Source organism: Contarinia nasturtii, unplaced genomic scaffold (genome assembly GCF_009176525.2).
Source record: "Contarinia nasturtii isolate CC-2019 unplaced genomic scaffold, AAFC_CNas_1.1 Cnas_scaffold_187, whole genome shotgun sequence".
Taxonomy (NCBI): Eukaryota; Metazoa; Arthropoda; class Insecta; order Diptera; family Cecidomyiidae; genus Contarinia; species Contarinia nasturtii.
The window spans coordinates 10,143,317-10,170,859 of NW_022197544.1; the positions used below are offsets into that span (position 1 = coordinate 10,143,317).

The 27,543-nt window shown below is 32.3% G+C and overlaps 1 protein-coding gene across 1 annotated transcript in view; it reads left to right on the plus strand.

The window, feature by feature from the left end:
- Positions 1–225: 225 nt before the first annotated feature.
- The window catches only part of LOC116336838, a 61,457-nt gene continuing 34,139 nt past the window's right edge, over positions 226–27,543 (plus strand). The window contains exons 1-3 of the mRNA XM_031760989.1: positions 226–1,306; positions 10,916–11,059; positions 22,597–23,045. Of these exons, the coding sequence (XP_031616849.1) occupies positions 22,623–23,045 (423 nt within the window). The 5' untranslated portion in view covers positions 226–1,306; positions 10,916–11,059; positions 22,597–22,622. The remainder of the gene's footprint in view (positions 1,307–10,915; positions 11,060–22,596; positions 23,046–27,543) is intronic.

Below are 27,543 nucleotides of genomic sequence, written 5' to 3' on the forward strand. Positions count from 1 at the left end.
ACCGAGAACAAATACAGCGTGCATGGAGCAGCAACAACAGCAGTACAGCAGCACAGCAATACATAGAGGCTTTTTGAAACGGAGCAACAATATGCATACATATATAGCCACGCATACATTCATCTGAATCGAATGTACATACCGACGGAACAGCTCTTGAAATTAAAAATGGGAAAATAGAAAATTATGAATCAATGTTACAGTCAGTTAACGACGCCACGTCAAATAGAACGGATGTGAATTTCAAATTCGTGTGCTTTTTTGTTATTGTCGTCGACATCGTCATACTGTCATCCACTTATGTGTTGTCGTGTTTACTTTTGTTATTTTTCCACTGTTCATTGTCCTATTCCTGACTCTTGATCGCTTTCAGTCTTTTAACAAATATCTGAAAGATAACGGGTGCACAGTCGAAAGAAACGAGATATTTTCTCTATTTACCAATTAATTAGATCACAAGATTTATTAAATTTAATCGTGATCAACGGTAACTCTGAAAATACGGTCTTCAGTCGATTTTATTCATACATGAATATATAAGTGAGAGAATGTATGAATGCCGAGATAAAAAAAAATAAAAATCAAATCGATATTCGGCAATAAACATTATACATTTTACATGTCTTATAAAAATGTGCATTAATTTCATTAAGACCATTGACATTTTTGTTTGACAAACATAATTCGAAGTGGAAATTTATGGATTCGTCTCTAATTCCAGTATGATATGAGGCAATTTGCATAAAATGTAATTGAAAATTTAAAGAAATTAAAAAAACAGACAGTAATTATAATATATATTAGATAAAAGATAAATTAAAGTGAAAACAAATATCTTGCATGTGAGTGACTGATGAAGAGAAATAAAATTATAATTTTGCATTTTAAATGGAAAAACTAATGAAATTCGCGGGAAATCAATTAACCGATTTATACCTTTTCAATACAAGTAAACACATTTGATCTATTGTTTGTTATTGAATAGAACAATGAAGCCGAATCTCGTCAATAAAATTACAGCAATAGCATTGTGTCAATAATGAGGAAGTAAATAAACCAATGAACACATTGATTGAGATACAGTCCGTTTCCCATAGTGTAAACGCTCACATTTTTATAGAACAGAAAATAGTGACCATTTGCAAGTCTTACACTGTTTAATTATTTCAACGAAAAAGCCAAAGCGGTGGTAATTTTTTTTGTTTGAGAGAGTGTAATCAAACATAAAATTCATGGTGAACCAATAACAAAAAAAAATATAACTGCCGCTACCATTTTAACACAACACACAACTAAATAACAGAAGGTATATTACACATGTTACAAATTTTTTTTTCGTATAATATTATAAAAGAACTATTCTTACTACCTGCGACACATAAGTATGTCCAACAAGAGATCAAGAGTCATCCCCTTTCGATCATGCATATGAATAAGAATTGAATTAACTTAATTAAAATGGAAAAATTCTCAGAGTAGTCACTACTGAATTTTCTAATGACTTTTGTTGTTTCTGTACATCATGAAAACTTAATGGTAATTTTTTATTCATATTCATATAAAATTAAAAGAGTTTCGAACGAAGCAATCGAATAGAAAATTAATGTGATGAAAATTAAAAATTTATTTTCGGCAATGATATCCTTCTTATTTTGTTTCGAAAACTGAAAAAAAACTAATAGTATACTTTATTTGATTCGGTCATAATCAATGGACGAACCTTCCGAACTACCATTTCTTTTAGATTTTTCACAGCTTATAGTGCTTAGCAGTAGACACGATGCATGAACGCATTTAATGAATAATTGATTTGAATAAAAAAATTAATAACCCATTACTTGAAGAGACATTTCAAGACTATAAAACCATATCGGCGGAATATTAAACACAATTACTGCTTATAATAAGGCACGCATATCTACATGATTCATGGTTAAGACTTAGAACTTTTGGTATTCATTTTGAGTGGTTGGTTTTTTTTTCTTTTGTTATTTATTTGAAATAAAAAGTTCGAATTTTTTCGAAATGCGCGTAAATAACGTGTATTTAGAGAATTAAAAGATAAAAACTATAGTGAAGAAAAATCAAAAATTTATCATAATTTTATAGGGGTTGGTTGATACAGTTAAACAAGTGATAACTACTAGTGCTATATATAAAGAACGGCATATAAATGAATCAATTGACTTTTTCTATCCACCCATTCTATACCACCCAAAGGATGTCACATTTCGTGATTTCTTTTTCTTCTACATACTTATTTTCAATTGAAATGTAATTAAAATTTTGAAGAATGATAAAAGAAAACGAAAATTATATAGAAGTTAACAAAAAAAAAACAGATTTAACGAAACGAAAACCATAAATTCTAATTAGTCAAGAAAATTAAATACTGATAGAACACTTCTGCTTGGTCGATCATATATTAAAATAAAAAAAAAATCAAATGGCACACGACAGCGATGAAGAAAACACACAAAGACCGAAATACACACTCATGCATAAAGAAGGGAAGAACGTTCAGATTTTATTGCTCCGAAAAATCTCTTCTGAAAAGTATAGCAATCATTTATTTTTGCCAATGGACGAAATTCATCGGCATTTGAGCTAAAACGATAAGATTAGTAATATTCGAATAGTAAATTATAATAATTATTATTCCGTTTGCATTCAATTCTAAAAAAGAATCGCTGCTATGTGATTCTTTTGTATCTGTATTCGTGTTTTTGTTCTTTCTTATTCCAAATGAATTGGACATTTCATCATATAATAATAATAATAATAATAATCTTTATTCACCGCCAAATACTGGCTGAATCATGTTTGAGTTTGTACATATTTATATACATGTATTGGTGGGAAAAAGGTATGAATCAACGATGCATATTACATCTGATCACCGTTAAAAACCACATCTTTTCAATATTTGAGATATAATACAAAAAATAATTTGATCATAAATAAATAAATATTTGTAGTAAAATAAAATTTTCAAATTGCACTGGATACAATGAGTTAAGCATTAAAATAAAATAGATATCACAATGGATCACATTTGATCGTTCAAGAAAACAGTATTATGATTAGATACTAATGACAAGTTGGAAAAGTGATCATCACTTAAAGCTAAAAGACGATTTTTGAATGTTGATCTGTTCAATTGACTTGAGAAAAGTTCGTAGACTTTATTTGACATTTTGCACATTTGATTGAGTGGCACAGATAGATTGATTCTCAACACTTTGTCGTTGATCTTGAAATATTCGACACTTCTCAGGTTGCGTTCATTTTGATTTCGAGCGATTTTCATCTTCAGTAATGGGCAATGAATTTTATTATGCAGTAGATCGAATATAAATAAAATTGAGGCATTTATACGGCGTCTTTGAAGTGACTGCATGTTGAGTTTGCCTAGACGAGTGCTGTATGATGATATTTGAAAGTTGTTTGAAATATTTGGATATTCTTTGAGTGCGATCATTGTGAATTGACGCAGGCATGACTCGATTTTGTTTTTGTGTATGCCATGATACGGTAGCCACACTAAACTGCCATATTCCAAAACTGACTGTACAAGAGCACAGTAAAGCGATTTCAGGGTATGGACATCAAAGTAATTGACATAAAAGAGTGGACAAATTTACTCAAAATATACCTTTTGAATAATTACGCGACCAATTTTACATAAATAGGCAAAAAATAAATGCATTTTATAATGATTTTCAGTACACCATGTCATGTTTGATAGGATTCCGTATACTTCCAACGTTCTATTGATCTTCTTATTGTTATAGATGACCGATAGAAATCAATTTTTCTTTTAAGCAAAATCATTTCATACATTAATCAAAACTCAAAAAACATTTGTGCTACGTTACACAAATGCGCAACAATTGCATGTATATACATACAATGAAGGAAAAATAATAACAACTAAAAAGCGCTAATTTAAATTTATTCCGCGTTTGTTGTTGCTTGTGCTTCTCGTTTTTATTTTTGTTATTTGGTTAAATTACAATTTTTATTGTCATCGGTTTGTTGCCGTTCGTTGCCCCACTTGTCAAGCTAGTCGTTTTATCTCATTCAATTCATTTGTTTTGTACTTATTTATGATTTTTTTCCTTCGTTTTGTTGCTTCTGTTTCTGTTACTGCATAAGCGATATGTCGAAGAGAAGAATGTTAAACAAAAAGATGACACAAACAATATAAGAAAAAGTATGGTTCATCAATTAAAATAATAATAACGGCCATAAACTTACTTTGTTTAGTGATTCAATTAACGATCATGGAATTCATTAAAGTCAACATGCGACCATTTTTATTGGACGACTATGATGAATGCGAAAATAGAAAGAAAGAGGCGCAGCTCACAGCAAGTATATCCCTAGTATATTTCTTGGCGTTGGTGAGAGACTCTGTGCAATAATATACTAGATATTGTCTGTCTACTAGATATTTGAATTGAGTATGTGGCCTTTGGCAAAGAGATCACGCTTCAATTGAGCATTCTAAGATTGTGATTGCTTTGTGGTTCTTTTTTTTTCTTGCTCAATCGTCACATTGGCCGTATTTCGTTCGAAAAGCACGGTAAATGTTGAAATATTAGTTAGTGTTCCATGCTGAGTTGAATGTATTCATTCATTCCATCAAAAACATTACAACGTAATTGAACAGTTCAATCAAAAAAGATACAATACAATTCTCGATACCGGCTTTTCTTTCTGTTTTTGTATACAAAACGAATTTGAACCGAGATCCACGTGCTTAACCAGCATGTTTTTCGCGAATATGTTATATATTTAGAGCCGAGTATATAAGCGTCGAGCGGAGCATTTTTCAATATGTTGCTACTCGTATATACAAAAAAAGAAGAGAAAGACAAAAAGAGCGAAGCGACACTAACAAAATTATTCAAGCTGATGTCGGTGCTGCTGTTGTAAAACGCGCTATAGATGTTCGCCATATGCAGCTGTATTACCAAAAGATACCGAGTTAGCGAGACAGAGAGAATGAGAGCGCGCAAGTGAGAAAGACCGTGTCACGGATAAACATATCACATATTCGTCGTTCTGTCGTTATGTGGAGATCGGATACAACACGGACGCGCACGAGAGGGAAAGACAAATCACATCTCTTTGTACGCACGAATATATTGTGCAAATTCGCTTGAATGCGACGCATTCGCTTTCACTCTTATTTTGCTTGGCTTTAGTTGGAATCTTGTGTGCCAATACATATGCTTATCAAATGAATAAACGACAAAAAACCTATAGAAGTAGCTCTAAGATAAATTAATTATCAATATGTCTAAGAAAATGATATAAAAATCACTTTTGCGTCTACTAATTTATATAAGTGCAGAATGAAATCGAAAAGACCGCCAAAAATAATTTGATGCGTAAACGCTGATGGTTCGCTTATATACAAAAAAGCACGTGCACCGAATTATATACCACTGATTGCGCCGCGAGCTAAGTAGTATATACTCACCGATTTGGGGATACGCAACCATTAACCAATTCCAGTCGACTATATACACTGTCACTTGAAAACAACAAAAAAAACTTTTAAATCGCTATCTACATGTTCTATCGACGAAAACTACGACAACTGCAAAAACAGCAATACCAACAACAGCCAATTCAAGCTCGACTTGAATTGTGAAAGTTCAGTGAAAGTTATTGCATAGAAAAAACTATTTCCTCTTTTATTCCTTTTTGCTTCGGTGCCATTTACTAGCGCGCGACTTGAAAAGCAAGGAAAAATGCAACTGAGAGTTTAACATGTGCTACAAAAAGCCGTCTCATTTTCATTATTTCGAAACATACATTCAGAAGTGGAAAGCACTTTCCTAGTGAAAGTGAGAGTTTTAAAAAACCAAAAGAATTGTCAGCACACCGCCATAAATGGCATGTACAATTGTAGTTTCCAAAAATAGTTCTTTCAAAATTTTTGTCATTCTATGGCAATATTCAGATGCTCCAAAATGTGAGCTCCAAATATTATACAAACGAGTATGGTACACTTTCAAATAAATTGAAGTTCAGTTAAGTACATTTTAGGTACAATTATTATCAGCCATAAAAATTTAAAAAATATCTTTGAGTTTTTGTTTTGGCCTGTTGTGCGGCAAATTGAAGTGCTCCGAAATTTGATCCTCAAATATTATACAAACGAGTAAGGTACAATTAAAAATAAATCATTGGTGTAACTAATAAATAATAATTAATAAAAATTCTTATTAGTTAGTAGATTTTTTCCATTAGTACTTTATTATTGAGTAATTCTTAGTAGCCACTAAGAAGTAATAATTATTATTTTACTAGCTACTAACAACTACTAATTATTAGGTCTTAGTAGATTTTTTATTAGAATTTTAGTAGATTTTTTATTGGAATGTTAGTAGATTTTTTATTAGAATGTTAATAGAAATTTTATTAAAATTTTCTCAGTTGCAACTTTCTCTCGCCTTGCAATAGCCAAATGACGCCTATTGATTCAATCACGATTGGTATTCGCTTACTATTCAATAGGTATCACATAGCAAGTTTATATGAAACTCTCGGAGACTCGGTATAGATCACTTTAACAGTGAAAAAAGTCCAGCTCGTGATTTAGATGATATGGAATGCGATTTTTTTTCATTCTGATTTCACCAGGTGATACAGAAAATTGAGTAGTATTTGAGAATTGAAGAGAAAAAATTTAATTATTTTTTTCATTTTTCGCTCATTTTTACCATCTATATGGGAGGCTTGTATGAAAAACACGGAAGACCGCTGAAATGGCAAACGCCAAATATATACGGACCTACGGCAGTGCCATTTCAGCGGTGTCCTGTGTTTTTCATACAAGCCTCCCATATAGATGGTAAAAAATCGCGAAAAATGAAAAAAATAATTAAATTTTTTTTCTTCAATTCTCAAATACTACTCAATTTTCTGAATGAAAAAAATCGCATTCCATATCATCTCAATCACGATCTAGACTTTTTTCACTGTTTAAGTGCTCTATACCGAGTCTCCGAGAGTTTCATATAAACTTGCTATGTGATGCCTATTGAATAGTAAGCGAATACCAATCGTGATTGAATCAATAGGCGTCATTTGGCTATTGAAGGGCGAGAGAAAGTTGCAACTGTGAAAATTTTAATAAAGTTTCTATTAACATTCTAATAAAAAATCTACTAAGACCTAATAATTAGTAGTTGTTAGTAGCTAGTAAAATAATAATTATTACTTCTTAGTGGCTACTAAGAACTACTAAGTAATAAAATAATAAAAATGATGAAACTTATAAACTAATAAAAATTCTACTAATTAGTAGAAAAATTAACACCTATGAAAAATTGTGGTACAATTAAGTACATTTTTGGTACAATTTTTTAAACCTAGTCCCAAGTTTCGAATTTCACATATGCGGACATTTGAATATACATCCAAAAATGTTATAATATTATTTTGATCTCATGTGAATCGAAAAAAGCTTTACTGAAAATGGAGCGAAGAAAGCACTGAGTCTGAACAATGAACATATTTAGATGCATAGAATCTGCTTAAGCTTTGACAATTGTACAAGTACAAAACAGGCGGCTATTCGCGATTCTAACTCATTATAAACAATATTACTGTTGTTATATACAAGAGAAAATATTTTTTGGCTGAATGCGTGTTTCTTTCTTATTTAGAAAAAGCTGTACAACTTACTGAAGACAGATCGGAGAAAGTCGTAGGCAACGTCTCATAGGTACAAGTCGTTATCATTTCCATTCTATGGCCATCAATATTTTGGAACTACTTTTTAATGAACGCATACGTTTAGTCTAGGGGGTAGACATGATTCATTTGATTCAAAAGATTCACATTGTTTAGATGACATTTGAAATGTCATTTGTGTGTCATACAAGAAATATTTATTGAACAATTAAGATTATTTGTCTTCGAAAAAATGATTTCTTGACGTTTTTTTAAATGTATTAACTCATTATTTTTTTATCTATTTTGTGTTTTTGTAGTAAATTCCAAATAAAATCAGCGATAATATTTGGAAGTTGTTGAACGATCATGTTAGTAAAACCAAAAATGATGCTTATTTGACTTTTGAATCATTTATTTGATTCACTGTGATTCACATGATTCAAAGTTTTATAATTCGTGTCTACCCCCTTGCGTTTAGTACACCTATAAACATTATTGAACCGAATTCCAATATTATATATGCTTGGACGGGCTCTGAATTTGGTGCAACCAATGTTTCGTATTCATGGGTGATAATGCTATCAAATGAAATCGATATTTTGTGTGTTTATGTCTATATATGTTACAGGGTGGCGCATATAATAGAATTTTTCAAAAGTTCATCGGATCAAAAAATAATGTACTACAAAGTTGTTCAGAATGACGAGAGAAATTTTTTAGGACCCCTGCCCTTCAAGTCCTTCCACCCCTTAAGGGGGTCGGGGGTCAAAAACCCCCAAGACATGATTTTTTTGACCTGAAACCCCAAAATTCGGAATCAGCATGAAAAACTACCTTAGAATCGATATTTTTCTCATCCACGTTTTTTCACAAATTTTGGACCAAAATAGTGTAAAATTGACTTTATAAGATTTGAGTGATCGAATTTACACTTTTTTTGTCCAAAATTTGTGAAAAAACGTGGATCGATTCTAAGGTAATTTTTCATGCTGATTCCGAATTTTGGGAAAAATTCAAAATTCTGCTCAGATAGAAATTTTTTATTTTTTACCCCCAACATACCCCCCAAAGGGTTTTTCAAAATTCCCACCCCCTAAGAGTGAGCCTATTATATGCGCCACCCTGTATATATAGACAATATATATATTGTATGTCTACATGAGTGTTGAGACGAGAAAGTGTGAATTGGAATGCATGCTATTTTAAATGTGACTTTGAATGTATGTAACAGAAACAATGCATTTAAAATCAAAATCAAATCAGTGCATATACAAAAATCGACAGATTTGCTTCTGGTTGCTATTTAATGCCATATCATTTCTTCTACTCACTCTGGAATACGAAAAAGGGAGAGAACTATCGATTCGGCTCTGTACATATATACATTCAGTCAGTGTAAAGATGATGTAGTAAGATGACAACAAAATTGCATGAATTTCAACCACACCTACATTCTTAGCACCTCTCTCTCTCTCTCTCTCTCTCTCTTTTTATGCACATAATTTTTATTTTGTTTGGGATACTGTTGGCTACGAACGTTCGTTCGTTCGTTCGTAGGCAATAGGAATAACATTTTGGTTCGTTCGTAGAAATTTAAATTTTTTTCGTTCGTTCGTTCGTAGAAATCGGAAAAAAAAATTTGTTCGTTCGTTCGTTCGTAGATTTTGAAAAATAAAAAGGATCGAGTACTATCTGTCAAAATATTTCCCCCTATGCCAAGCGAAATTAATTCGATATACGGCGCTGATGTAAATGTCACTCTGTCATTTCACAATAATACTTTTTTGGCTTGACAATATATAAGCTCTTCATTTAAAATGCATACACATTCATAATTATTGAATCGTTGAAAAAAAAACATGTCATAAAATATTTTTCTATCATTTTTCATTAAAAAATTTATTAAAAATTTTTTTTTATAAAAAAATTAATTTGTTTATAAATTACAATAATTTCAACAAAAAATGTTTCATCGATTAAATAAGAATCCAATGTAAATAGTAATGACAATGCGACACCTACCGTAAAAATGCAAAAAGAAACTTAGTTGGTATCCATTGTAGCATTTTTGTCCACCATGACAGCATCTTCGTTTTACTTGACCAATCACAGAGAAGCAAAACGAAGATGCTGTTATGGCGGACCAAAATGTTACAATTCCAAATAAGTTTCCTTTTCTATTTTAACGGTAGGTGTCGCATTGGTATTACTTTTTACATTAGATTCTTGTTCAATCTATGAAAAAAAAAATTGAAATTATTGTTATTTTTAAACAAATAAATTTAAAATATAGAGAATTTTTATGATAAACGTAAGAAGAATATTTTATGATATGTTTCTTTTTTTTACTCGACCGTTCAAAAATTATGCATGTTGAATGAAGAGCTTATATATTGTCAAGCCAAAAAATGTATCATTGTGGAATGACATAGAGTGACATTTAAATCAGCGCCGTATATCGGATTTATTTCGCTTAGCAAAGGGGGAAACGTCGTACTCGCTCCTTTCGTTCGTTCGTTCGTAGCGATTTTTTCTTTCAAATTTTCTTAATATTTTCATAATTTTCTGTGATACAGAAATTTTTTTGAGATTTTTTGACATCTATATGGGTGGCTTGTATGAAAAACACGGAAGACCGCTGGAATGACACTATCGTACGCCTGTACATATGTTGTATTTGCCATTTTAGCGGTCTTCCATGTTTTTCATACAAACCTCCCATGTAAATGGTAAAAAATCGCCTCTTGCTTGATTGACGTAGTGAAAAATCGTATCAAATCCATAGAAATATCGAACTGAAATCAAAGACGATTTTTCTTACTTGAACACGGCAATTGGTATTTACCAGCATTTCGCTTTAAAAATAGTGACAATAGTTTATGAATTATTGAGACAAAATAAAAATGGCTTGCCAAACATTTTTAATGATATATGAACAGACATCAAATAGTTAATTACTATTAATAAATCGATTATGATACAATCATACTTTTTCAACGTTTAATACTGGTCAATTGAAGAGTTTGATGGGCGTTTCGATACTCTTTTCCCTTGTTTATTTAGTATGTATTTCAAATTAGAACTGTTTTCAATAATAGCTGATTATTTTTTATTTCACGCACTAAGCATATATAGAACTTTCTGTGAAAAGAAACTTGTTATTTTGTACATAATCAATAAACACATATCATTTTTTTTCTCTATTTTCCCAACAAAGACAAGTCAATTTTGAGGCCTTTGTCAAAATTTTATGGGAACGACAACGATTCAAGGAAAACAAAAAAAAAAAAAAACAAACAAACAAAAACATCATTTAACAACGGAAATCGATTTAGCGGGAAAATTTACTAAAAGAAATTCGGTAAGTTAAGAATATACAGTAAAACCTTTTGACATTAGGTCGAGGGACTTTTAAAAAATTATTTATTATAATAAACAAACTTTTAAATAATAAATTAATTAAAAATTCAATAACGTAACATATCCAAGCTTTCGGGTTTTGTTCATTTTTTTTCGAAATTTTTGCCATTCATATTATCAAATAAAGACAATAAAGGTATTTTTGGATTATTGGATTATTGGATTAAACGGGGAGTTATTCACTCGATGCTCAAGTGTATAAAATCGATGACAACTAACGAAATGAATTATTTTTTGTAATGAAAATTATTTTGTTATTAGTTTCGAGTATTGTCTTAATATTTTGACTTTAAATCCCTCAGGATTTCTTTTAATCCATATGGATTTTTTATATAGAAAAATCCTAAAAGTATACAATTTAGTCTGACTGGGCCCACAGTGCACATACCCCTCTGGGGCTTCGTTGTAAAGATATTGCCCATCGAAACTTTTGGGTTCAAATTCCTTGGGTTTTGGTGGGTGACATACAGGCGGTCACGCTGTCTGAATTTTATATAGAAATTCATGGTTGATACCTTTTTGAATAGGTGTAATAATATTCAATATCATACAATAAAAAAGAGTAGAAAAAAATTGCAGCGGAGCCGGTGGATGTACCCTCTGATCAAAAAGTTCTCGGAAATTGTAAAAAAAACACACTCGAATACATTTTTAATGCAAATCTTTATTGTCACCTTCAAAATAACTACCATTAGAATTAACACATGCTTCCCAACGTTTGATCCGTTCATCCATGCACTTGGCATAGGCCGGTGCTGAAATCTCGCTAAGGGCCTTTTTCGATTTTTGTTTGATGTTTTCAATTGTGTCCAAATGCTTACCCCTCAGTGGCAATTTGAGTCTGGAGAAAAGAAAAAAGTCACACGGAGCCATATCTGGCGAATACGGTGCTTGAGCAATGACTTTGGTTTGATTTTTTGCCAAGAATTCACAAACAACGAGAGCCGTATGGGATGGTGCGTTATCGTGATGCAAAATCCATGAGTTTTCGGTCCACAATTCTCGTCTTTTCAAGCGAATTTTCTCGCGCAAACGCTTCATAACAGCCAGATAATACTCTTTATTGACGGCTTGACCTTCTGGCAAGAATTCGTAATGGACAACACCGCGATAATCAAAGAATACCGTCAGCAACACTTTCACTTTCGACCGACTTTGACGTGGTTGTTTTGGGTTTCGGCTCGTTTTTTTCGCGCCATTCGGATGATTGTTGGCTGGTTTCGACGTCATACTCGTAAATCCATGTCTCGTCACCAGTTATGATCCGTTTTATGAAGTTTGGGTCTTTAGACACGTTGACAAGCATCTCTTTTGCCACTGCCACTCGACGCTCTTTTTGTTCAAAAGTCAGCTCTTTTGGAACAAGCCGTGCGGCCACGCGGGTCATGTTCAGTAAATCAACCAAAATGTGTTGTACCGATCCATAGGAGATGTTTAACTCCTCAGCTATGTCTCTAATGCCAACACGACGGTTTGATAGCACAATTTTCTTCACTTTTTCGACTTTTTCCTCGGTTACAGAAGTTGATGGTCGACCAGAACGAGGCTTGTCTTCAATGGTCTCTCGCCCCTCCTTGAATGCTTTGTACCAATCAAAGCACGACGATAATGACAGCTCGGCAACGCTCTATTAGAGATTAGTACCGCTGGCAACCGTAGAACTATATAGAATCATATGGAGTCATTTGGTGGCGCTGGCAAGCAATTTTGCCTTATCGTCATGCTTTGGTACCAATCGTATGCTGTTGTTTTCTTGATGAAAATATCCCCAAAGGCTTTCTGTATCATTTTTAATGTATCCGCACAAGAAATTTCATTCAAAACACAAAATTTCAAACACACTCTTTGTTCAGTTAATTGAATCGTTGCGGCGAAAGAGTAGCTCTTATTTTTCTCCAAATAATACTGCAACATGAAGTTTTTTTCACACGGTTTATTTGTTGTAATACAACAAATAAACTATTCATAAAAAACTTTATGTTGCAGTATTATTTGGAGAAAAATAAGAGCTACTCTTTCGCCGCAACGATTCAATTTATCCATTGTAAAAAATCGAAAAACGCACTCGGATTGACCAAAACAAACCGCTGTCAAACACATACTAGTTAACATATTGCGCACAATTTTTGCACATATATCGAGGTCGATACTACCAACCTAACAAAAAAATAAATTTGATCATACCCGAACCGCGCTCGATTTAATTCGCGATTTCCGAGAACTTTTTGATCAGAGGGTAGTAGTGTGTGACTGATGGTAAAACCAAAGATATCGTATTTATTTTTTCGAAAAAATATGTGGTGCAAACTTTTTTCTTTTATATTTATTCTGGAGCATTCAAATAGCACTTATATCCAAAGTGCGAATATAAGTAATGTTCTATTTCGAAAAGTTAAAATGAACGCCATTGTAATACATGTATATTGAATTAAAGCCAGAAACTATAACTAACAAAACCATTTGCACAGTGTGAATACTATATAATGTGGAAAAAGAATATGGATTTTAATAAGAACTAACGTATAAACTAAATTAATTCGGCCGTGATTTCATCAAAAACTAATGATTGATGGTGTTGGACCAACTTTTGAATTCATTTACATAAAATTGATTGAACTTAAACATTGCAATAAAATGTAGAGGAAGAAGACTTAAAATGGCAGATGAGCGGAGAGTTGATCTGATTGTTCATTTAAATGAGTAAAGAGAAATGGAAATATGCACATCTAAGTATTTAGATTGGCTGGGGTCAAATTTGCGGCGATGATTACCAAAGGATTATACATATGTATATATATAGAATGTGTGCAGTTGAATTCTTATTCACGCTCTCTCGATTGCGTTGCAGCATTCGGAAAATCTTAAATGAGCCATAAGCTATAGTCCAGGTGAATGGATAGTAGTTTGCGAGTGTAGTTTTGGAGATAGAGAGGGAGATAGAGAGAAAGAAAGTCTCACACACCAAGATTTGACCTTAGACATAGTAAGTGTACAAGAATTCAGTTCCATTAGCATTAGTCGCCACACTAACATGTACTATACAATCTGAAACGGATCGACCAAATGAAATGTATTACGCAGCAGTTTTCGGACCATTTGGATATTTAATGCATTTATTTTGCGAGAGATATATATTTATATATATATATATATAAATATATTTATCGAACAAGAAGCAAGACGATAGATATAGCGAATGAGAGAAAGAGAATAAAACGAGGAACAAGAAACTTTGAAGTGAAGAGGAAGTTTAGAGCACAATTCATATGTATAATGCAAAATAATCTAAAACACTAATTCAAGTTTCATGTTATTCGTTTTTCCAAGATATGTCTTGTGCGTGTGGTTGATTATATTGAGCGTTGAGAGAGAGAAAAAGAGAGCGTGTCATCGAGATCCAAAGGCTGAGGTTGACTATAGCTGACTGCTTGCTTCATTCACAATTGCCGAACGGCTCTGCAAGAAACTAAATGCATACACGGAAAAGTAGAGTTCGAACTATGAAAACAGATTTATATTGCAATCTATATTGTTTGAACAAACGACGAGCAAGCATTATAATGTTTTTCAATAATTTGCTGCAGTGTAGGCAATAGGAAAACGTTTCCAGATTATGTTGTGTATGCGTTGCACAAAAGCCCGCAAATGTGTGAACTTATTAAAAAAAATTCTCTTTCTCTCTGATCATTGTTACAGCTTGATGTACTAACTAAACTATAGTCGATATATGATCGGTATATTACCATTTTAAAATTAAAACGAAAAATAATAAAAACAAAAAGTACGAACTAACGAACAAGCACAAGCTCCCTTGCCCAAAAAGTATTGTAATTTAATGTACGTTATGTCTCACCTTTAATGTACGTTATGTCGTTTTGACATCGCACCTCAACCGTATATTGAAAATCAATTAAACAACGGTGTATTTTCGATTTATTTTTGATATTTTAGCTCATGGATGACAAATTTACCAGATTTTGGTGATGATAAAGTGTTTCCTGGGCCCACCAACATCGAACCACTCAGATCTCTTTCTCTTATACGCCAATTCACAAAACGTAAAGTTGAAATATACGTACTGCAAAGTATATACACAAAATAAGCGAAAATGCTTCGGAAAATGTAACAAAATGAATTAAACATTGAGCTGAATTATTATACGCAATACGAATTAGCCAGTTAGATTGTGAAGTAAATGCTGGAAATCAGAGGATGACCTGAGGAGAGGCGAGTTGAACAACATAAGTCAGACTTTAAATTCAGTTTTGGATAAGCTGTTGCTGCCATTGTTGTTGTAGTCGTCGCTGCCGCTACTACGAAATGCTACAGAAGACCGGTAGTCTAATTCGAGGAGATTTCAAAAGAAACAGATGGAATAAAGAAGATGGAAGACATGCAAATTGATGTAAATCGAATTCTCATTGCAGACGTTAACTAGATTGTAGTGAACATGGAACTGTACAAAACATTGTCCGATGCTCAGACTATATGGAAGACACAAACACCCACACACACACACACACACACACACACACACACACACACATATATATATATATATATATACACGCGCACAACACACGCGCACACACACACACACACACACACAAACATGGTGTATAAGCGATTGTAATAAGACTATCGAGGCGAGAATTTCAAGTTGAAATTGGAATTCAGAATTTATTAATGAGTTTGTATAAATTCAAATTTAGACAAAATTTTGACCAAGCATTTTACTTATAAACGTAAACGAATAAAATCCAATTCACATAAACGCACAACACATATGTATATAAGCAACATAAAGCATATTCACAAACGAGTAGAATCGGTTTACACACTGAAATGCAAACGAATCAATGACAATGCGCAACGTACGAGTTCAGTAACACATGCTTAAAATGCAATAAATGATTTATATTTCGTAATATAAATTATGTATAAAGCGGTGCATAAAGTCAAGATCAAGAAGACATCGAAGCAAAACATCTATCTGCTACAAACCGGATCTATGCGCAGCCACTCACCGACTGCAGTCCAGAGACACATTCAAATTTTATGATAGAAACAAAACCGTGCGTCACTAATTGGCATCACAACTTGACGCAGCTTGTTCACGTGGAATGCTATGTACAAAAAATTTATTTCATAAATAAATAAGGAAAATGCCCTTTCCATCTCAAGGAGATTCACCTTAAACCCTTAGCTTTTTATCTTTTATCGGTTTTCAAAAGTTTTACTTTTTGTATATTTGACAATTGACATGTGAATGTGGACAAAATACAAAAACGTGAAACATAAAATTTGAATTCTCTGAGCCATATTTGAAAGATTTGCTTCCAGGGAAAAATTACTATTTGCATATGTGAAGCGCATTTGAGAGTATTTGCGTAGCATTTACAGTCTACATTAAGATTTGCTTCTCAAATCTTGGTAAAATTCCTTTGATTTAGGCAGGCTTTTTTCCATTGAAACTTTTAAGCTGTGGTTGAACGAAAAGAAATCGATATTCTTCGATGTCAGTTATATTAAATGACATTTTTATTTATTGTTTTCATAATGGATGTTTTTGAAGATGTTTTTTTTTAAATTGAAATAAAACCTATATCGCATATTTGTAAATCAGAAAGAATTTTGGCCAAATTTCATGAATTTCATACGGATTCAATGATCAGTCAGTATTTCAACCACTTAAAAAACACCCTTTAGTACAAAGCAAAAATACCAAATGTTTAAATGTATTGAAGTGAATCACAAAAAAAATTGAGAAAGAGTTAAAAACAAAAAGGGCACACCGAGAATTAATAACATGCGGAGAAGGTAATTTAAACGTCGTCAAATATCCAACCAGTAATTAGCAAAAGCAATTAATAATTAGTATGTATTTCTTTTTTTTGTATGTGTGTTGTTGTCTTTTTCCTTGATTCTTTAAATTCGTATTTTGTTTTTGGTTCACTGATGTCAATGTGCTCATATAATGTCTATCTATTCATACACTAACCAAATAATTCGAAAAATTATACAATCGATACAATGGAAAATGAGAAAATAAAAAAAAGTGAAACAATCGCTAAAAACTGAATAATTCGCACATATATAGGGCGTTTCAAAAGACCTCACCCCTTAAGATTGAGTTGAACGTATATGATTGGAACTGTTGAGTCGTGTTGACCAAAAGCGAATCTTTATTTATTTTCGTTTAATTTTTTAATTCTATTTAAATCAAAAATTTGAATTAATTCACAGATATACTTTTTATAAATTAAAAAAACTTGTTAGAGACTGGAAAGAATTTCTGAGAAACGCTGTATCAAAAATAGCTATTTGAAATGCAAAATACGTGCATGTATCTGTAAAAGGTGAAACTACGCTTATAAAATACCAACAGCATAACGGAATCATTTCATTGGCTCGTACTAAAATATTATCCTGAAAAACGAACAAAAATTTATATATTATGTTCCCAAATCATTTCGGACGGGTCGAAAAGACAGCCGATGACTTCAATATTTAAAAGATATGGCCAAAAACTAAGTATATACGTATAACAAAATTAGCAATGACTGCATCGATGATTTTAAGTCGAACAAATGACAAATTATTGAATCTACTTAGTTTCATGGTTGCTCATTATATTCTCAAAAAATATTAAATTTATTGAAGTGACTGGTTAGCTGGCCTCTTGCTTCACCGAAGTGCTAAAAGTATAAATTATCGTTCATTTTTCGGAAATTCTTGAACAATATAGTTCAAGAATTATTTTTTTCCCGATATGTATAAACATTTTTTCAAAACAAAACCAAAAATGATGAAATTTGCATAAAATAACAAAAAAATCAAATCAATCAATTTCAATGATAAGCTTAGAGCAGACACAGACGCCATCCATTGTAAATATATTTTCAACTTAAAGTTGAATTGAAAAGTCTCAATATTAATGTTAGATTTATAACATTACCCGTAGCGTTGAGTAACACATTATTATTGTAACGAAGCATTGTCAGTAAGGTTATAAGAATAGCAATAGCTATTACTGGTAATGCTAAAATCTAACGTTAAAATTGTAATGACATTACTGTAATGCTTCGTTACAATTGTAATGTGTTACTGCAAAATGTAAATATGTACCAAGCACTATACGGAACATTGAGAGCTCTCAAGCAAAAATGAAATGTATTGTGAAAAAGAAAACATTAAGAATATGTGCAGAACTGACCAGAATTTAAATATAAAATGCTTAAATTCTATACATTTATGAAATGGATTTTTTTTAGAGATTTTTTCGATTTGACATGAATGAAAGGAACGTGATATTAACAATAACAACAAACAAATAAACTCAGAACAACAAAATAATGCACACAGAATCGCACAAACAATCTACAAAGTCGAGGCATCGCGGCCCATTAAACGTTTTAAAACATAGCTGTAAAATACATTCGCAATCATAAATATTCCATATAATATTCCATATAATATTCCACATCTGATTTAAAATGAGCGTAATGAGCCGAGTCACATACACAATGTACGCATCTTGGTGCGAACTATATTTTTGTTCTACTGATGTTTGACATAAGGAATAACATCTGTTGCATAAACATTGGCACAAATTGATACATTTATTACAACGCAATACATAACAAAGTTAAGTTCAAAACAAATTCTGCATGTGTCTAAAGATGAACCAATCTCTCTTCGAACCATGTATCGTGTTTCATGGACTTAGTATGAATATAAAGATTCTAGAGAAAGCTAAAAGTACGGTTGTATTTCCAATTTAAATGCTCAAACCCTTCAAAATTGTCATCAAGTACCGAAAACCGGGTTGGCCAAGCAAAAATTCATTTTTGGTGATTCCATCCCCCCGACATGAAAAAAGTGACATGGTGGCGCCATGTACCTGTAATATAGTGGTGAAAGAACAAACTTTGCATGTGCGACAACACAACGTATTTGCGACCACACTGTGATAGACGATTTGTTTTTTCTTCTACTTTTTTTTAAACGAAATAAATTTTAAATACAAAAATGATGAAATCGCAAGGAATATTTCTAATTGTAAACATTTTATTTTTGAAAATAGATAAATTTTATGATCACTCTTTGCGACCACGCACATTTTGCATTTGCGACCACAAATTATTTCATCCAAGTTGATAACAACTAACATCAATAATGTGGTCGTACATGCTCTTACATGAAAATTTGTTCTTTCACCACCATGTTGTACATGGCGCCACCATGTCACTTTTTGCAATACACTGTCATGTCGCAGATGGGTGATTCTTATGGTTACAGCACATCCAAATGTGAACCAAAACAATAGACTTAGACACGATCATTAGGAATGAGCAAAATAAGTTACGAAAAAGTTCCAAAGGGTGTCAAGAATTGGGAGATTACTTCACCCTATAGCATGTTGCACTGAAAGAATCATCATTTTGGATAGTGAAACATTCATCGCCAAATCGAACCATGAATCAAATGCAAGTGTTTTCTTTTGCATTGATTATGTTAGGGCACTACTATAAGGCTAGAGACGTCGACAACCCGAACTTTGATAAAGAGGTGTTTGTATGGTAGGATCTTCTTTGGAACGTTATTTAGAACCATTATTCGAGAATTTGGTGCTGAAAAGTAAGGTTAAACCTCCATTACTTGCTCTATTATCAACCAATTATTGCTGGAATTGATAGAATTCGTTGAGAACTATCTGATTATAAATACGCAAACATCAAAAGTTTTGTACCCCTCCTGGCCACAATTTTTATCGGATCGAATTTTAAGCATACCGTTGGAAAGGTATTGACGGTATCCATCTGCATCAAAGTATAAAATTTCGATCCGATCAAAATTGTGGCCAGGAGAGCGAAAAATGTTCATACATGATTTTGGAATAAAATGTGTGTAAACACGCTCGCACATTGCACATTGCGTGAACCACAAATCGTTGTTGTTGTGTATCTTTTTGAAGAACAAATCAATTCGCACTTGCCATATGTCCAGTGTGAATTGATAAGGGTAACGAAAGGAAACACAACAACAACGATATATGGTTCTTGACCACACAAAATTTTGTCGTAGGTCGCTTAGGCGATTTTGCTTTTTTCTCATTCGCTCTCTCTCTCTCTCTCTCTCTCTCTCTTTCATTCCCACCCTATATCATATACACAGAAAAAGAAAGAGAAAAAAGAGAGAGTATGGAAACTTATTCAACCCCAATGGGGAAAGTGAAACGTTAAACTATATGAAATGTGTACACACTTCTGTAACGCTAATTTATATGGGAAAGTGTACACAGATCTTGAACATATGGATGCATGTATAAATAGTCACTTTTGAAAAATATGCCTCAGACACACAAAAGATACCTAACCTCAATATGAGACGATTTGACATAAAATTCAGTTTATCCGAAGTCTCATTCATTTTTGGATAAATTTTAGTAAACAAATTTTTTTTTGTGCGTTATACCGAGTCTCCGAGAGTTTCATATAAGCACGCCATATAGCAGCAGAAAAGACAGTTGAAAATATGTAAAAAAAAATTCAATATTTTTGTGCATTATACCGAGGGTTTCATATAAGCTTGCCATGTAGCAGAAAAAAGACAGTCGAAAACACGAAAAAATTTTTTTTCGTATTTTCAACTGTCTTTTCTGCTGTTACATGGCAGGCTTATACGAAACTCTCGGAGACTCGGTATAATGCACACAAAAAGTGAAAAATATTTTTGTCGAGTTTTCGACTGTATTTCTGCTGTTACATGGCAGGCTTATATGAAACTCTCGGAGACTCGGTATAATGCACACAAAAAGTGAAAAATATGTTTGTCATGTTTTCGACTGTATTTCTGCTGTTACATGGCAGGCTTATATGAAACTCTCGGAGACTCGGTAAAACGCACAAAAAAATTGAAAAAACAAAATTGTTTACTAAAATTTATCCAAAAATAAATGAGACTTCGGATAAACTGAATTTTATGTCAATCGTCTCATATTGAGGTTAGGTGTTTTTTTTTGTGGAGATGTCAAAAATGGTGAATTTGATTCGTTGTTGGTTGATTTTATATTAAATCTACCAAAATTGAATTAAAAATACCACATTTTTTCTCTGTGTGTGGATATATGCGAAATAGCATGTCTAACAATTACAATTTAGATTAATCAGTTGAAAGCAAAAGTCTGTATAGCGAATTTCATAAACACCGATAACAGTGCTTTTATATTAAAAAAACATAAGAATAGTCACGAAGATAATGTTGAAGAGAAATACACCTAGAATATTCATATTAAACTAAACATTGGCATTGTTAATGTAATAATAAACGAAATATTTTATAACAACTAAATTAGCAATCCTCCTCACTACTTCAATTGTACGGCTGGTAATATAAGAGACTTTAAGCAGAAAAAATCTTAAAAGTGTCTCATAATTTGTATAGGATTTAAATAAGATGGAGACGGTTTAAAAAAACTTAAAGTCACTTTTATTCTCAGCCGATCAATTGTGTTCCCATAATATCTCATTTACTCTTATGTTCTCGGTTTTCAAACATCATTATGGGCATATATTTTTCTCAGTCACATGTAAAAGCGCGTGGTATGTAAAATACGTCTTCTTTTCGTGCGTCGAATTTGAAATCTGCTAATGCATGTACTCAAATAATGTTCCGTATTTGTTACCGGGCGTTCATTATTATTCAAATGCTCAAAATTTGACAAATATCAGTTTTATATAATTTATTTTTGATGATTTGTTTTTTAATTATTTATTTTTAAATATTTACAAATGAAAAAAATAATGGACGAATATTGCTTCAAACTCACTTGCATGTTGATTAATTGGTTTGTTGTGCAGTTTAAGTAGCTCAGTTTTTTCTTCTTTTCATTTTTATATAAAACTTCAAAACAAAGTCATGTTTGGCGTTATCTTTAACATGAAGGTATGAAGTGAAAAAAATTACACAGCGAATAATCGTTTTTTCAACATAGCCATTGCTCGAAAATTGCTAATTGTAGTTTGAAAACGAGCAAAGAAATACTTCCGAGAGTTGATTACATCTGAAAATATTTTCAATCATTATCATCACCATCATCACCGGGCTCGCACAAAATGATTTGGACAGTAACCATTTTTTTAATACTGTGCAGCGTATGCACTGTTTGCAAAAATAATAATGAGAATTTTAACCGTCATCAATCAAAATAAATGTATATTTTACATATGTATGTTGTTTTTGGATTTGAAAAACATTCGTGCTAATATGAAAAACCACATTGAAGATTCTTTAATAAAGAATGAAACGATTATGTTCAAAAACGATTGTGTTAAGAACAAAAATCGTTTATTCGTTTTAAGAGAGTGTCGAACAAATTCCTAATTTAATATTTGAAAAAAAAAAAAAAAAATTGCTTCAAATTAAAAAAAAATGTTTTGATATTTTTTTTCTTTTCTTCTGAATCGTATTTTCTAGACGCTGTCTCAGGATGAAAGTCTGATATGGCCGAAGGTATTGAAGAAACTGAAACAAATAGCAGTTCAGGTGCTGGTGATGCAACAACAAGTATGCTTAGCGCAGCAATGCCATGCGAAGTACATGAATTTGACACATATCATCATCAGGCTATCAAACGATCCGTTTCGACATCACCAACTCCAAAAATAATGTCACTTATGCAGCAGGGCGTTCGAAAAATTCATGAGCAATCTGGTAAATTTGAATCAATGTCACAATACTTACAACAACATCACATTCATCAACCACGAAAATCGATCGCAACAAAGCGTAAACAATCGACTGACGATGTCGAAGTGGACAGCCCAAAACAGCAAACATCACATCATGATGAAGATCAATTGTCACAATCATCATGCTCATCTTTAGCACCAGTGTTATCACCACTTAGAAAGCTCAAATCAGAGGTAAGTTTATCTATGCTATGTTCATTAAATTCTATTCAGCATCAACTCATCAGAAAAATTCACTGAAGAATAATGATAATAAACGTGAAACAAAAACTGTTGTTTAGAGAAATTACATGATTTTTAGATGTGTTACATACATTCTTATGTTATGCAGGTATTTCATTTTATGCGTTTGTTCATTTGGCAAGGTAGCAATAAGCCAAAGAAAATAAAGTGAACAAGCAATTCAAGAAGAAGGATTCAAATAAATCTTTCGGTCAATGCAAATCGAAAGTTCAATCGATGGACAAACGGAAATCGCCCATTCACAAGACCAGTACATACTGCTGGCGACGGTTATAATATCGGTACAATAATATCTATCTCTTGTCGAACATTGCATCAGCTTTGTTTATTTGATCCTACCAATTCGATTCATTTCATGTTTTCATTAACGATGCAACATGTTTTAATATATGCCGTGTATTTTCATACACTCATGTTTCCAATATTGCTGCTATTGGAAATACAGACATACATATATGCACAAAAACACACTCATACAATCATTGGATTTGCGCGCTTGCTTCCTCACCCGTTCGTTCACTCTTCCTTTTCTATCTCTCACACAAATTCATTTTGGTTCACATTTATCATTCCGACAGAGAGAATTTCAGTATTAAAAGACTAACAATAATAACAAGTTCTCCTTTTCTTTTTTGTATTTTATTCAACCTTTTCCATTACATCGATGTTTATCATTAGTTTCTTTTTCATCTACTCCCACTTGAATACCACAAATTTTATGATATTAATTAAATCGATTTTCTTTTCAACTTTCAATATTCAGTTCAGATTATTCCGTCGACGACGAGCGCAAACCATGCTCACAGAAGGCGTCAATTGTAATATTTGTGAACTCTGGTAGTAATTTACTAAATTACCACCATTTACAATGTGCGGCATGGTGATTTTTGTATGTATTGTATTTGCTTTGCTGTGACAGCGCTGTACAGTATTACCACCAACACTGCGTTGAGCGATAGTAATATTGCTCAGCAAAGCAAATACAATACATACAAAAATCACCATGCCACACATTGTAATGGTGGTAATTTAGTAAATCACCACCAGAGTTCGCAAATATTACAATTGACGTCTTCTGTGAGTGCTTATTCTCTTATGCACATGGTATACATGGGCGTATGTATATATGAATCAGTTAGAATTTTCGAAACGCTTCTTTTTTTCATTAATGTCGCTGACTATAATCTGACTTCAACTGAAATCAAATCATATTTCTATTTTTACAATTCTTCAAAATATTAAAATGAAACATACAAAGAAATAAAAATGCAACAGCAATACAAAATGTCGAAGAAAATATTTAAGAAAAAGACTCGAACATTCTAATTGATTCATATAAGCATGTAAAAACGTATGTACTATGTACAATGTGTGAATTAGAACCCCCAAGGCGATCTTATATTTTCCGATGATATTGTTTTCGATTTTCATTTTCATGAGAACGGTTCTCAACTCAAATCACAATCCTTAAATTTTTAATTTTAACCCATTGTAATTTTTGATTTTGGTATTGAGTGGAAAATGCACTTTAAATATATATTATGCAACTTTATATGAACAGGCCATTTTTTACCTGGTTTGAGAACACAAAATAAATTAGTTAAAAAAAGTTCATCTATATATATGAATTGGTAAACCAGACAATATGATTTGGTAAACCAGACAATACATGCAAGTTACACACAATATGGCAATATTAATGATACCCATCATGTGATGATTATATATATGTTAATCATAAACACCAAGTGCTCGACTCCAGAAGTCCATCAAAACCTAACATTTAATGTTTTAGTTAAAAATGTCGAAAAAATAAAACAAATATAGCATATAATATCACGTGGATGACACATATATGAGATTGGAGACTTTTTTATGCGAGTCTCGCTAATCAGCGCCATCATACCTGACATCCCTCAACTAAATTTACATCTCTAGCATGTAAACAAATTTGCTCTATGTAACGTAACACAAATGCACATATTTATTATTTATTTAATCCAATAAAAAATAATCCAATAATAATATTTTTTTTAAATTTGATTTTATTTGAATTTTTGAACAAAACTATATTTTTTTTTATGATGAAAATGATGAAATATTATTTTTCTCCGACGTCTCCAACCAAATTTACGTAATGTATTTTACGTATTCATGTTTTTGACAAGTCATTTGTCAATTTAGATTTATGACATTTCGTCATTTTTCGCATTTTGAAGTCGCTGTAAATAGCGTTATAAAAATGGTGAGAAATAAATATTAGACTGATATATTTTTTATCAGTAATTTATTCTTTAAGTTTATTTTATCTCTTTATTTTGTTTTTTACCAAAAGCTGTGTATTGTTTTATGTTTGTTTTTAAATATTTTATGTAACCTAACAAATGGGTTGGTGATTTGATTGATATTGAAACAGGACGTTCCAAATTGACAAATGACTTGCCAAAAACATGAATACGTAAAATACATTACGTCAAAAATGTCACAATCTCTCCCATCTCTCCAAGCCAACAGATGGCATTAATGTAAACCATTCGCAATGCGTCTCTTCTTAGAGCCATCCACTTGTATAATATGATAGCGTCTGAAGTTGATGATCCAAGGAGAGTATTTTAAAATTTTACGGAGAGGAGGTTAGTCCGACCCTTTGGAGCCCTAGTCAGTTGCTATGTATGGAAAATTAGAAATCAAAGACTCGCACAAAATGCGAATGAAATGAAATTTCGATAATTTACAACAGATATATGCAGACAAGAATCGTTGTTTGCGTCGAATTTCAATGTGCTGGGTTGTGTTATGGTTTGGCCGGCGGGCTAGAAGCCGAAGAACAGCAATTAACGCTTCAAATAATTTAAAAACCTTCTCTCTTGTAATAAAATTAAGTGTTCGAATGAATAATGAACCTATGGTATGTGTCTTGTATATATTTTGTACAGGTTTTGTTAAAAAGCCAACATCAAGCGTCGTTCGTGCATTTCGTAAGCAAATGCACATTTGGTCGTTCAGTTGTTTCTCTCTCTCTCTTACTCTTTTCGATTAGCAATATTAAATTGATTTGCGAATTTTGTATTTTGATTAACTGCTTTCAGAGGCCTCGTTCGTCTCCATAATTTCCTTTTTAAGGAATATGTGAATGCGTACCACTTTTAGAACTAAATTCGATATTATTTGACGTTGCGCTGCATTAATAAGATAAACATGATAAAGAATATATGCGATATGCAATAATCAATCATTAAGATTGAATTTGGAATATGTTTAATACAACATTAACTCGAAACACTTTATTCATATTCACGAGCGAAGGCATATGGAGATGAAGCAACAGCACCCAACAATCTTTAATGCTTGCCCTGGTCGGTTTTCGAGTATTTGTATGTGCCTGCATAAATGTGTTTTTGATATGTATGCATGTTTGTAAATGTGTGTGTTTTTTTTACATTTTTTATTCATTCTCATTTCATTTCATTTTATTCAATTGAATTAACCGCAGATACGGCCATAATGATGTGAATAATGTGTATGAATTTAAATGCTCGCTTCGCGAATGCCAAATGATGAAGGAGGTACAAAAACAAAATCAAGAAAATGAGCTTTGTATAGTAGGCGCGCGGTGCGCAGCGCGCGACGTTTTACCGTTGATGGCAGTTCGAAACGGAACGTGAAATAAATTTCGACTTCATTAACTTTGTTAATTTTTATCTGATCCCTTTCTTTGATTTTTCTCCCTTTCTTACGTTATCCGTTGGACCTCTCTGTTCACATTGTTCTTTCGCATAGCTCAAAACACATCAAATGCTAATGGCTAAGTAAGTGAGTTTGTAATGAAATCATTGGAATTTCAAATGGATTACAGCTAGAAAAGAATCAGAGAATCTTACACACATACGCGTTTTATACAGCCACAATAACATCGCATATATATATATACAATTGAAGAACGCACAAAAGAAATAACTTCAATCAATTCCATACATTTGGTTTACCTTCGTCGCCATCGTTTTTCTCATTTTAAATTTTATTTTTCCAATACTCTGGCTTACACTCTCCAGCAAGTCACTTTCGAGTATCTTATTGAAACCTATACCATTTTTTTGTGCATAATTTGTACGAATTTGTGCATGCATTTTTAGAATTTGTGCATAAATGGCTGATGAGTTATTCAGCTTTATATTTTGTGGTGAATTTCGGTTTTGGATGCAATTCAACATTTTTCTATGGCCAAAAAATCGGAAAAAATGTTGTGCCATTTTTTTGTGCATAATTTGTGCATGTCAAATATTCCTTCGGATCGGTCGTACACTGCAAAAAATGTATCAAAATCGATTTGACGTCAATTTCCCCACACAAATTCACCACTTTTTTTTTAAATAATTGGAAAAATAAAAAAAATTCTTTATAATTTTTTTGTGCATAACAAATTCACATC